This window comes from Indicator indicator, chromosome 3 (genome assembly GCF_027791375.1).
Source record: "Indicator indicator isolate 239-I01 chromosome 3, UM_Iind_1.1, whole genome shotgun sequence".
Lineage (NCBI taxonomy): Eukaryota > Metazoa > Chordata > Aves > Piciformes > Indicatoridae > Indicator > Indicator indicator.
Window position 1 is genome coordinate 9,628,468 of NC_072012.1, and position 13,986 is coordinate 9,642,453.

Consider the following 13,986-nt stretch of genomic DNA (forward strand, 5'->3'; position numbering starts at 1 on the left):
ATAAAATATCCTCACACCCACAAGTTTTCTGAAATCTTCTGAAGATGTCACTTTAACAGAAATATTTGTTCCTTTTTTTAAAGTCTAGATTGCATGTTCCTTTTAAAGGGGCATAAAGATGGTGTTGGACACTTCAAGTTCTTAATGAATTTTGTAGTATTATATCAAAATTAATACCCTGAATTTCACTCCTATTTTCTCATGACTATTAAATCTTTCTTATAGCTGCAAAAATGGACAGACCCAGAGGAAAAGGTTTTGGAGAATTGAAGTTTCAACTCTTTATTTCTCAGTTCTGGATCTGTCAGTCAAACAACTCTCTCTATGGAATTGGAGACATTTCATCCTTAGACACAGGTAACGTATGTGGAATCTTCCTAAATAGTGTTTCTTAAGATGACATTAAACTTGACTTTCATAAATGCTCCAAAGCCAGTCTTTGCAGGTATTGGTTTCCTAACACCCAAGAAACAAATCCCAGTTCTGCTGCCCTTGTCTTACAAAGCTGACACAGTATTGTCAGTACAGAAAACCTTCTAAAGCCTTGGGTTTATGTGATTTAGTTAGCTCCTAATCTTATTTCCGTGTAGGCTAAATGAAATGCTGCAAATGTACCTATCATCAGGCTTGATGCAGGCAAATTTACAGCATCGTTCAGGTTTGATGTGGCTCTGAGCAACCTGATCTTGTTGGGTATGTCCCTGGCCTCTAGAGGTCCATTCCAACCCAGTGCATTCTATGATCTCCTGTGATTTTTAGTTTACATTAGAGTTTCGCTGATTCATTCTGAAATTATTTTCTATGTCACAAATGGAACTAACAAATTAAATGAACCGAACCTCTGCAGTCAATAATATGCAGTTCAGAGAGATGATAGTAGCTTGAGTCCTGCAGCCCGTGATTTTACCTCCACTAGATGTCAGGCTGTGGACAGAGCTGGAAGAGCTTCACCTCTATTTCATAGTCAGGAGCATGGTCAGGATCCCAGTTAAGAGTTTTCTTCCAGTTGCCAGCAGTTACCCAAAATAAGAGATACTCTGAGTCACTATACTGTTTTTCCTTCTTTGCTCTTTTAGCCCCTGTCTTTTCTCTCTAGAAAATTTCTCAGGATTGGCAAGGTCCATCAGTGACGATAAACAGGAGTAGAATGGAGTAATGTGGGATTCCCTGTGGGCATCTCCCTTCACCCATCCACTCATAAGGGGCCAGGCTTGACACATCTACTCAGGAGGACTACTTAATTTGTGAGTGACTCAAATATATTTAAGTGAATGCCTTTTTACTCTCTGACAGTGACCAGGTGGTGAAGAGCTTTTTGGTTATTCTTGTTCCTTAGAGATATTTGGTTTTGTTTTGTGGGGAGAAGAAATAATTTCAGAAAGAATTCTCACCACTCCGATACTATAAAATACAGCTGAAGGAGCCAGGCTGGACTGCAGGCTTAGCAGATGAATTAAATTTCCCAAACAGCAGAATCAGGATATTTCCAGGATTTTAAAGAATTTTGTTCACAGATGCTAAGTAGTGGCTTCTGCAGCCCTGGAAAGGTAAGTTTCCCACATGCAGCTCTGCAAAAGTGATGGAAGCCCAGCATGTCAGGTTTAATGTGCATGCAGGGAGTGACTACACCCTGCATGAAAAAGCAATGAGGCTGATTGAACTCTCTATCCTGTGTCACTGTTACTCTATCTATGTTCCTGATGCCTCCACTGTAGAAAATAGAAGTGATTCATGTGCACTTCCTTAATAGCAACTTTTTTGGATGCTCAGTTGTTCAGGCTGCTGAAGTCCACACAAACTGTTGCTGCTATCAAAGCAGAGGAAAAGCCAAGGTTTTCACATGACAGATGAGATGAAATCCAGTTGTATTTGTATGGGAATTCCATACTACATGGCACAAATGTTGAAACTTAGCACTGCTCATGGAAGCATTTTCACATGGGAGTCTAGGCCTTAAAACAACATTGGATAGTTGAAAAGGTCACAGGAGGAGACTAGTAACTGCACACTTTCACCTTCACAGTCCTCAGGAATTATCCTTTCCCTAAAAACCTGTTTCTGTGCACGATTCAGTCTCAGGCACAGCATTCTGTAAACCTGCTGTTTACTGTCACTTCCCCCACATCCCTTCTTCTTTAATCATCATAATTTCTTCTTTAATGCCATGATCAATGTCAATGACAGCCTCCTTTGTGGAGATGCATGTCCTTCCCTGCGTTGTATATTGCCTAGAGAATCCTTGCCCTTTCCTACAGCCATTAAACTGCAGGTGACTCTGAATGGACACCATTTCATCCGTATTTAATTCTTGGAAGACACCATTCATTTCCATGACAAATGGCAAGCGCTTTGAACATCTTCCCCAGGGCTTTGCAGGCTGTGTTTCCAGACAGATTTCTTTCTTATGAAAAATTAAATTTATTTCTGCTATTGCATAACAAAGAGTTGACATGTACATCTCAACATCAAATGCAACCACTCTTTTATTGCCTTTGAAGCCAAATAACCTTTGGAGCTGTTAGCTTGGGACTGCAATAGCTATTCTTGGGATTAAGACAGTCTGCAGTATCCATTTCTCCATTGCTCTTGAATGCCTCAAAAAGACTTACAAGTTGTTTAGTGTTCCACCTCTCATGGTTAAGAGGATGATAGTATCTCCTCTTAGATGTACCCCTCTTCCTCTTAACATAGATGTTTAGAATTTCTTGGCCAATTACTCTAATTTGCCTGGTGTAAGTGGGAAAGTGAGGACTGACATGAGGGTATAGTCTGCTCCACAGCTCAGTGGATCTGCTGTGGGGCTCACTGCTCTGCAACAAAGGCTAATCAAAAGCATTTTCCCTAGTGCATCAATCAATTTCACTGGATCCTATTAAACACTAGACCAAAAATAAAAGCTTTGGTCTACAGCTTCAAAGCTTTGTGGTCCAAGTCATACTTAATCTAATACAGGTCCAAAATAAGAGACTGAAAACTAATATTTATGCCGGAAATAGAGTGTGCTGTGGGATTTGCTTCTTTAGTGTGGAGCAACTTTTTACAGAGCCCAAACTATATCTTCTGATTGATGTAATCTCTAATAAAAAGGGGCAAAGATTAGAATGAGCAGGCATCTCTCAACATCTGAAATGTGGGGGATTCAAACTCTTTCACCTACTTTACCCCCCCCTGCAGAGCCAGAATTTGCGAAGATGGGGCAATGGTCTCCTTCTGGAGTCTCAGGCAGGATGGATCTTTTTCTGCATGCAGCTTCAACCACCAATGCCTCACAAGACTGGTCTACCTCTTAATTTGATGCAGAGCCCTTAAAAATAGGTTCTGCATCATTTTATTTATAGTAGTCGATTCTAGGTGAATTGTTTCTATTCTTTTAATTCTCTAAATCTGTACTAATAAACCCAAATGTTAACTAGATCATAAGCTCTTCCAGGGAAAAAAAACACAGATCTTTCAGGCATCTGCGTGTGCTCACAGAATGGAGCATATCGGATGCGCTCACAATGTAGCATCTGTGAGAAATCTGATAAAAAATTACTAAATCCTATAATTAACATCCCTGAGACTCTGTAAAACTCCCTTGTGAGAAGTCTGTATCAAAGGACTTCATAAGCTTGACATAAAGGTAGTTTTGAGTATGTTGTTGGGAATGAATGAAAACACAGGAAGAGAAAAATGAGGAAAGCCCAAAACAAGCAAACAAACAACGCTGTGGGGTTAAGGAAAAGTTAAAAAAAAAAAAAAAAGAAAGAAAAAATATTTTTAGAGATCATATACATAGGCAAGACTATTTTTCACAAGGATCCACAAATAGTAACTGTAGGAAGCTTTTATTCCCTGTCCCCAATCCACACGTTAACTTTGTATCTGCATGTTTAGAATATATGGCTAAGTTTATTTAGATAATTCACAGGCAGGTATCGCCAAAAGAAGATGAGATCAGGGGAAACGTGTAGGTTTAGGTTGGGTATGACAAGACAGCTCTTCACTGGAAGGGTTCTCAAACACTGGAATAGGGCTTCCTGGGGAGGTTATTGAATCCCCATCCCCCGAGGTGTTTAAAAGACGCCGAGCGATAGTGCTGAGAGACCTGCTTTAGTACCGGACTTGACAGAATTAAAGAACGCTTGGACCGGATGATCTTAAGGGTCTTTTCCAGCACAAACGATTCTACAAGGACCAGACTCGAAACCCCCGCGCTCAGCCAGCGTTTACCCTGCGCTCCCTGGGTAGCGGCGAGGGGGCGGCCCCTCCGAAGGAGACGGAACCGAAAGCTAGCTTTTTGCAAGGAAAAAAAGACTAGTTTTTGCGCCCGTGGATCCACACAGGCCACGACCCCTCACCAGCAGCTCCCATTCTCTCCCCGCGCCAGCCCTGTGACGCTCAACCGCCCATGCGCCGGACCAGAGCCGCAACTATTTCCGCGCCGCGGGGGCGGGGCTGGGCCTGGGCCTGCGCCGAGGCAAGCGATGGCAGCGGCAGGAGCGCTGCCTGCTGCGGCGGCCGCGCCGGAGGCCCGCCTGGAGAGCGTGCGGGCGCTGGCGGGCCTGTTCCGGGAGGCGCAGCCCAGGTAGCGGGGAGGAGGGGCCGCCCGCCGCCACGTGGGCCGGGGGAGGGGGCTCCGGCCGCGGGAAGCGGCTGTGCCGCGGGGTTTGGGTGGCCTGTGAGCCGGCTGGTCGGGCTCGCCTGTGGTCCTAGCAAAGTTCTATCCCTCGGGGTGCCTGTCGGCTTAGGGTCGGGGTCTCCACAGTGGAAGGAGCCCTCAGTGAATACAGAGAGGCCAGCTGTCGCCGTCCTTGCCGTCAAATCACTTTGTGTCCGGTCCCCGCCCAAGGCTGTTTGTGTGGGTCCTGAGAGTCACCTGTGGGACCTGAGGCCAGTGGGAGTGACCTGTCCGTTCTCTCCCCCTTTATGCTGGGGCCCCCGGTGAGAAACTGACACTCTGCGTGTGTCCCTGTGGCAGGCACAAAGCAGGGAAGGAGAGCTTGTCTCCGAGTCACAGGTGACAGCAGTTTCTCTCCTAGGCAGGTAGGACAGGTGGGTTGCAGCTGTGGAGCAAAAAGGCACGGTGAGCCCTGCAGGGTTACTGAGATGTGCCGGGCAAGCCCTTGTGACCGGGGTGATGGTTGCGGGCATCAGTGACTGAGGGCATGTTCTATGCAGAAAGATGGGCTGCAGTCCCTTGGAGAGAGGAGAGTTTCAATGCCCCTGAGCTGATTTAAGATCGAGGAAACTCGATGTTGCTGGAGAAGGCAGGGGACCTGTATTGGGTATTGCTGTGTTGGTAAGGTTGGGGGGGACTGTGCAATACCACACTGTTGCCTTTGGCAGAGGTTGGCATGCAGAGGTTCAGCTGCATGATTGGATTAGGAGTAATAATTTTCCTGGAAGGTGGGAGGAAGCATAGGTAGGTGTGAAGCTTGTACTCACTCCCCCAAACAATAGCTCTTTGAAAGTCGTTGCACCTTAGAATGAAGGAATCAAAACTTTTTAATCTTAGAGTAAAGTTGTGGTGGTGTTTTGTTTTTAAAATGCAAATACTGTTTTGCTAATTTAATCATAAAATGGTCTGGGTTGGAAGGGACCTCTGAAGGTCATCTAGCCCAACCCTCCTGCAGTCAGCAGGGGCATCCTCAACTAGATCAGGTTGCCCAGAACCCTGTCAAGCCGCACTTTGTATATCTCCAGGGATGGGACCCTAACCACCTCCCTGGGCAACCTGTTCCAGTGTTCCACTACCCTCATGGTGCAGAACCTGTTCCTAACATCCAATCTAAATCTACTCTTCTCTGGTTTGAAGCCATTGCCCCTTGTCCTATCACCACAGGCTGTTGTGAAGAGTCTCTCACCCTTATTCTTGTAGACCCCCTTCAGGTACTGGAAGGCTGCTATTAGGTCTCCATGGAGCCTCCTCTTCTCCTGGCACAACAATCCCAGCTCCCTCAGCCTGTCAGAAGTAATGGATGAATAAACTAATTGTGCTTTCCATGCCATTAACACTCTTTGGCATGGCATCTTCTCACTGACATGTAATATCAAAACTGAGTTAGCAGTGTTTGTAACGTATTGCCCTTCTTCTGAACATCAAATCAGGGGACAGGGGATAGGAATAACTGTAGTTCGGAAACATTCTGTATATGTGTGACAGATCATCTACAGATGTGTGTATCAGTCCTGGGGAGTCTGGTGAATCTACATGGTGCAGCAGCATCAGTTCTCTCATCTGTTCATACAGTATTTGTCCAGATGCTTATGGTTTTGTAGTGCTGTTTTCCTAGGTCTTGATACTCACAAGAAGTGGCATGGCATTTTTGCGTTGGGGTAGTCGTCTGATGAAGCAGATGGAGTTCACTGTGGCCTGTCCTCTTTAATGTCTGTATCAGTCATCTGGATTGAGGGGACTGAGGCACCCTCAATGAGTTTGTAGATGGCACCAAGCTGGGTGGCTGTGTCGATCCGCTAGAGGGTAGGGAAGCTTACCAATGGGATCTGGACAGATTAGATCGATGGGCCAAGGCTAATTGTATGAAGTTCGACTAGACCAAGTGCCAGGTCCTGCACTTGGGTCACAACAACCCCATGGTAAGATACAGACCTGGGGATGTGTTGTTGGAAAACTGCAACTTGGAAAGGGAGACCTGGGGGTTTGTTGGCAGTTGACTCAATATGAGTCAGCAGTGTGCCCAGGTGGCCAAGAAAGCCAATGGCATCCTGGCTTGTATTAGAAACTCTGTGGCCAGCAGGAACAGGGAGGTGATCATCCCCCTGTGCTCAGCACTGGTGAGGCCATACCTTGAGTACTATGTTCAGTTCTGGGTCCCTCAGTACAGGAAGGATATTGAGGTGCTGGAGTGTGACTAGAGAAGGGCAACAAGGCTTGTGAATGGCCTGGAGCACATGGCCTATGGGAAGCATCTGAGGGTTCTGGGGTTGTTTAGTCTGGAGAAGAGAAGGCTGATGGGAGACCTCATTGCTCTCTACAACTACCTGAAGGGAGGTTGGAAGGAGGCGGGGGAAGCCTCTTCTCCTTGGTGTCAAGTGACAGGACTAGAGGAAATAGTCTCAAGCCGTGCCAGGGCAGGTTCAGGCTGGATGATAGGAAGTATTTCTTCACTGGAAGGGTTCTTAAACACTGGAATGGTCTGTCCAGGTCAGTGGTGGAGTCACTGTCCCTGGGGTTGTTCAAGTAGTGTGTGGACCTGGTGTGCACTTTGGGACATGGTTTAGTGTTGACCCTTCAGTGCTGGGTTGAGGATTGGACTGGATGATCTTTGAGGTCTTTTCCAATTGGATGTATTCTGTGAATTTCTCTGTTGGCTTTGATTCACACGCTCAGAATAATTCAACTGTAGTCACTAGCTTTCTTCATGACTTCTCTTTCTGGTGAAATTTGTGGCAGGCTGCTGCTAACTTCTGAAACATTTGGTGCTGCACATCTATGCTGTGTTTGTTAGTTAAAGCAATTCCTAATTCTTCAAGCAACATGCAATGTCATGTATAAACATGCTAGCTGCATGCATTAGGAAGATTCTTTTTTCCTAACTAAACCAAAGAGATGTTGAAAAGCTGTGAGGAATACTAAGGCAACACAACTTTCTCTCAACCCTTTTTCTGAAAAGGTTGATGGGATGACTGTGCCTGTATTTTGTTCTTTCTACTTGAAAGTATACTATGGATAGTTAAATATTGTTGCAGAGATATCTTCACGTTTACAATAAGAAGTGTAATTGTCATAACAGAAGCTTTTTGTTAGTATTTTGATGTTTGTTTGGTCTTCACTAGACGTTTATTTATTTCAGAGAAATGGCAAAAGAAAGTACATTTCGGGATCTCCTGGAAATCCTGATGAGCGCCTCAGGTGAAATTGAGCAGGCCTGCGAGGACTCCCAGGAGCTGGTAGAGCTAGACACCTGCTTGCTGCTCATAACAGAATGTTTCAGATGTCTGAGGAATGCTTGTGTTGAGTGTACCAAGAATCAACACATCCTGAGGTATAGTTATGATCCATTTTAACCCATGCAAAAAAATACAAATACACCCTTCTGATGTTTGTGTGGCTTTACATAGGGAATCTGCTGTGTTACTTGATTTATTAACTGGTATTTCCTGCTTGAGGCAATCAATTGAAATGAGATAGTCAAGAAACAAAAATAATTGAGCTATTTGTAGGTCAGAGTTCAAGGCACTGTTGAATAATAGAACAAAGTGTTTGTGTTCTTAATATGAGTTGATTATGCAAATTATTTAAGCCTTTTGGAAGTCTGACTGGAGAACTATTCTTTTTTGTCTTTAATTTCTTTAATTTTTTGAGTCACATAATCAATAAGTAAATAGCCTTAATTATCAGTAACAGGATTAGCATGTACATTTAGACCAGCCTGGCACTCATGGCAAACTATGGCTTGTGGAATTGTGCGTATCAACCTTGATATGTGTACAGGTAAGCTGATGCTAATGGCTAATAAGAAGTCAGTCTGTCTCCTTAAGTTATATAGCCTCTTTTTTTGCCTGCATCTGTTGCAACATTGAGGGGATGATTGGGATACAATCAGCTGTAGTTACTGAAATCCTGGTAGTCTACCTGCTGTTGATTTTGTTTTTTAAAAAACAGACAAAAAACCCCAAACCAACAACAAGAAGCATACCCCCACACAAAAACCCAAAACCAACCAACTGATCATTAAGAACTGTTGTGGAGTACATTCTTGAAATTTGTTTTCTTGAAACTTGTCAGATTTGGTTTGTGGAACTGAAATTGTGTGGCTGGGAGTTGTTAGGCTTTCCCTTTTCAGTGGCATGACAGATACAGATACTCCTAACTGGGCTGTATTGTATTCCATTCAAAAGTAATGAAATTCCATGCAGATATCCAGCCTGCTTTTGAATTAAAATGTGCTCTGGTTGTGTAAGTTTTTACACAAATAAAGCTGTTTAAATTACAGGAATAACCTACAGTTTTTTAGCAGCTAATCTAGAACAGCAAAAAGAGAGGAAAGGGTATTAAGCTCTGGAGATACTGCGACCAAGATTGTTAGTGTACAGATTGATGCAGTAAACCTGTTTAACTTGCTTCTGATGGTTGCAATGTGGCTATGATAGTCAGCTAAGTAGGAGAAGCTGCTTTTTATTTCAGAGTTGGTAAAGATGATAAATGCTTGCTGTTAGCTTCAATGAAAAGCCTTTTCATTTTATTGAAGTGTATTTTGTATCAAGTGTTTGTTGTGGTTTCTTTACAATTTGATAATAGGAACTTGGGTCTCATCTCTACCTCAGTCCATTTGATTGGATTGCTTCATGGAATAAAAATCAAAGAAGAATTGTTACTGACTGGTAAGGCTGTGGATTTTGTTAAATATGTAGCCTACACTGTGGTTTTTTACATGAGAAGTCTCTTGGTGGTATGATGTCACCTTACTGATGCATTTTTGTCATCAATAATCTGAATTGCTTGTTGAATTGCAGTTAAAAAATTGGGGAGGCCTTTTCTTACACTGCCTGAAAAAAAATCTCGGCCCCAAGTCTAGACAAATTGTTTTTTTCCTCAGCTGTTGCCTGTGGATTGTTAAGGAAAGAAATGTGGAAACTTCTTTAAAATTAACCAGGATATTTGAATTGCAAAAGGAAAATTTCCTGTAATACCTCTATTCAAAATATGTTCTACTGTTTTACTGGGTTTTCTTATTTGATCTGCAAACATAATAAAATGGAGAAACAATCCATTTTTAGTTTGATGACACTTGAAATGCTTTATCTGATTCTAGGAAACAAATTTTGGCTGTGGCTTCTTTTAAATTATTTTTAAGTTTTCATTTCTGTACTGTGGTTGCTGGCCAGTCAGGGTAATACCTGCCAAGAACTAAGTACTGATTTGAGTAGGGTTCATATTTTCCTAATGGAAGAGTTTTTAGTTTTCATTTTGTGCAGTGAAGAGAAAATCTGACCTGTAGTATCCTTCCTCTTTAATGTCTGTTATTGTTATTAATTTCCCCCAGGCTCATTTCACTGGATATTAGAGCATTTTCAGGAATTCTCTTTGCAGTCACCGTGTGTCCGCGTGGAGCCGGTGTGCGTCGCCGTGTGTCCGCGTGGAGCCGGTGTGCGTCGCCGTGTGTCCGCGTGGAGCGTCGCCGTGTGTCCGCGTGGAGCCGGTGTGCGTCGCCGTGTGTCCGCGTGGAGCGTCGCCGTGTGTCCGCGTGGAGCCGGTGTGCATCGCCGTGTGTCCGCGTGGAGCCGGTGTGCGTCGCCGTGTGTCCGCGTGGAGCGTCGCCGTGTGTCCGTGTGGAGCCGGTGTGCGTCGCCGTGTGTCCGCGTGGAGCCGGTGTGCTTCACCGTGTGTCCGCGTGGAGCTTGCTACACGGTGCTGAACACGTCTTTACCATCTGTGGTTGCTGAGAGTCGGGAACATTTGGTTTCTCTTGCTGCTTTTATTTTTTTTCACTTCTATAACTTGGATGAGGTTTTTACTGGGTTCCTGCTGCTGCTTTTTTTATCATTTTGTGAAAGCAGTGAAACTGCTGTCATATGATAACTTACCCTCAAACACCTTTATGAAGCTGGGAAAAAGCAGCGAAGTCCAGGATACCATTTTTCCTTTTGCTGCTGTATTTGGCTCAAAATGAAGCCAGTATTATGCTGAAGCCACACTGACTCCTTCACCCATTACTGAAATCCTCTGAGGGATCAGTGATGCTAGCAGAGGGCTTCAGTGTGGGAAGACCAGAACTAAGCCCTGTGGGTGGCTTGCTCGGTGGCCATAAAGAAGAGGAACTGATAGACACAGAAGTGACATTTGAACTGTGTCACAAGGTTGACTGGGGAGGGCTGGAAAAAGGCATGGAGGGCAAGAAAGTCCTGCCCACAGCTGTGAACCCCTTCATAGATCAATAAGAGAAAATGAAAAGCAGTGGGAACTGAAGTCCAGCCTGACATTGTCCGTGCTAGGGTTCTTGACAGCAGTAGGCTTGAAGGGCTGTCCTGGGGAAGTGGACTTCCCACCTTCAGCTTATTCTAAGCATCAGGAATCGTGGTGTGAAAGTGCTGCCTTTCAGTGGTGGCTCCCAGCACGTGCAGGAGACTGATCAGGATGTACTTCGAGTTGGTTGCATGCGCTGCCTGAGGCTTCCCTTTTAGCTTTGCAGCTGCTGACCCCTCCTTGATGGATTAGATGCCTATCTGCTGCTGTGCTGCTGCTGGGATTTGAAACAGCAGCAGTGAATGTTACTCAGCAGAAAGAAAGGAGAGGGTGGAACCCAGTAATTTGATGAACTGCTTCAGTTTCCTTTTCTTAGCCAGAGGATGTTGTAAAACCTCATTTTATCAGCATTGAAAATTAGTTTTAAAAAGTGTTTTGCTGAAACCTGTTTTGTGACTGTTATTCTACATACATACATATTATTTTGAGTTGTAACTAAAATTTGATGTATTGACCCAGGATAGGTAGTTTGTTTGAGACTCTATGTAGCATTGACCTCATTGGGAAACATCTTTGATGAGCATGACTCAGGTATGCTATTGGTACTAATACAGAGCATTTTTTTCTTTTTCCTAAACAAGCAAGTGTTTCTCATTCTGTGCTGAGTGATCCAATGAACTTTGTTCCAAGTGAAAGTTAAGGTACTGCCTAGACCCACCAGCACCTTCTGCAGGGTGTACCTCAGAGGTTAACAGTTACATTCAACTGTGGATTATTGGTCATATTTTCAAAAGTGAGGCATTGTTGAAACAAAAGAAACCTGTGAAATTAGTAAATGTTACTGTGTTTATTAACTGTGTTTCTACTTCGTGATTCTCCTCATAATTCATGTAGGAATGGGGTCATGGCTAGAGTAGCATGGGTATTTTGTTCAAGCAGATAATTAGGTGCTGAGTGGAATATTTCAAGTTGTTCATTTGAATATGTGTCCTGTTTCCTCCCTTAATTGACTTCCTAGAGTTGATGATCCCTCTCTGTGCCTGTTTATATCCTTAAGGTATATAAATGCCTTCTCGTTGCTTCCATAGCAACAAAATACAAAAAGTTAATGCTATATTGTAGAGTGAACAACACTAAATAACGTTTCAGTTCATGTTCCCATGAACAATTCCCGGAGCCAATCATTGTAGGCTAAGGAAATGTGAAGTTTCAATGTTACTGTATTTATGAAGAAGAGAGATTGAAAATTCTTTATGCAGACGGATAAATTAGTTTAATCTTACTTGTGGTATGTTTTTACTCTTATCCATTGGTAAGACTTAGTAAGTCTGAGTGGTGTGGTAATTTTTATAGGGAAGTTCAAGTGTAGTACAATTTGTGATGGATAAGTCCAGAGGGGAAACAGTCTGGCCACTCCTGTAACCAATGCGGTGGTTCTAAGGGAGGGGATGAACCACCTCTTCTAATGATATAATAGTAATCAAAGCAGCAAATAAAGGAGGTGCTGTGCCAAGTGGTGTGATTAAAAATTGTTGGTAAGATTTGTTCAGTTAAATCCAGACTCCTTTGCATCTTCTGTATTAGGAAAACTGCTGGGTTTTAGTAGTTTCTGTTAGACCCAGGTGTTATGAATTTTGTTAATTTGGCTCTTCAGTATATTTACTGAAACAACTCTACTGTAATTTTTTCAGTGTATGAGTTGGGGTTTTTTTGTTTGTTTTGTTATGAAAAGTTAAATAAATTCCTCTATACTTGTAATGTACTTGTCCCAGCCAGCTATGGAAAAAGCTGTTGTTTTGAGTGCATGAGTGCCACTAAGGCAATGGGCCAGAAAACCTGAAGGTGAGGTAGTGTTGTCTGTCCTGGACTAGCTCTTTAAGGCTTCAGGTAGGTTTGAAAATATCTAAATGAGTTAATTCATAAGTATGGCTTACAAAGATTGTCCACCCTCACCTGCAAGCCAGCTATTCCTGTGATAATAATCTCCTTCCTTTTTAATACAGATATTTAAAGAACGTTTTTAGACCTTTCCTTTATGGTGTCGGGACCGATAGCTGTTTGTTCCCCTCTTCCTCTCTTCTTACTTCCTAGCTTATTTTAGTTGTGTTCCATAGGTTTGTTTCTGTTCTTGTAGTCGCTTACAATAAAAGCAGTAATTTATGTGAAGCAGTTTATATTCTGTAGTGCTTATGAGATGGAAACTTGGCCTAAAGATGTGCACAGAGAAAGCCAACAAGTGCAGCGATTTGATGTTCAATGATGTTTAACAAGAGTTTAACAATCTGTAGCCTTTCTTCTGGGCAGCATCAAGACTGATTTCTGTCAGACAAGTCACACGTATTTGTAAATGTGTTCCATTTTCTTATGACTCCATCAGTCTTGCCTCCCTCTCTCTGCAAAAGATAGAACTTCCCATGCATGTGGATAAAAATTCAAGTGCTACAATTCTTGGACACTATCTGATAACTGGACTTCACCTTGGTGTTCTTAAAACTATACAAGCTGAAAGTCTGGGAAGTGGCTGTTTGTATAAGGAGGCACTTAACCTTTTTAGATTACAGAGCTTGGATATTCCTGGTGGGAAGACAGAGGAGATGACAAATGCTGAGCCCCTCTCCCCGGTTGATAATTAATTTGAATAGGGATTGAAGATGCAGAAACTCTGCCTGCATGTGTGGAAATGCTGTGTGCATGAAGGTCCATTACATTTCTGTAACTGAGGTGCGGCCATAAATAGTTAACGAGATGCTCAAATTTTTACTTTTGAGTCTTAAGAAAAAAGTATTAAGTCTCTGCAGAATGTAGATTTAATAATTTTTTTGGTAGTATCCTCTATATCCCTTTTGGTTTGTGTATTTTTTTTTTAATTAAAACAACAAAAAAAGTCCAAGCAAACCCCAAAAAGGCCTAACCGTAGCAAGCTTTTTTTGTTTTCTTCTGTGGGTACCAAGAACACTTGCCAGAGGAGCAGGATGATGAAGCTGACAGATGAACTCTAACTGAACTTAAAGCAGACCCAGATCTCTGAAGAGCAAGAAGTAGTTGAGTATGTCAGGGATTGCAGCAGAAACAGGAAA

General features: G+C 43.0%; 1 protein-coding gene across 1 annotated transcript in view; it reads left to right on the forward strand.

The window, feature by feature from the left end:
* The first annotated feature begins 4,133 nt into the window (after window positions 1-4,133).
* ATXN10 (ataxin 10) overlaps window positions 4,134-13,986 on the forward strand; it is a 103,462-nt gene continuing 93,609 nt past the window's right edge. Inside the window, exons 1-3 of the mRNA XM_054399741.1 lie at window positions 4,134-4,567; window positions 7,797-7,988; window positions 9,245-9,327. Coding sequence (XP_054255716.1) covers window positions 4,134-4,567; window positions 7,797-7,988; window positions 9,245-9,327 — 709 coding nt within the window. The remainder of the gene's footprint in view (window positions 4,568-7,796; window positions 7,989-9,244; window positions 9,328-13,986) is intronic.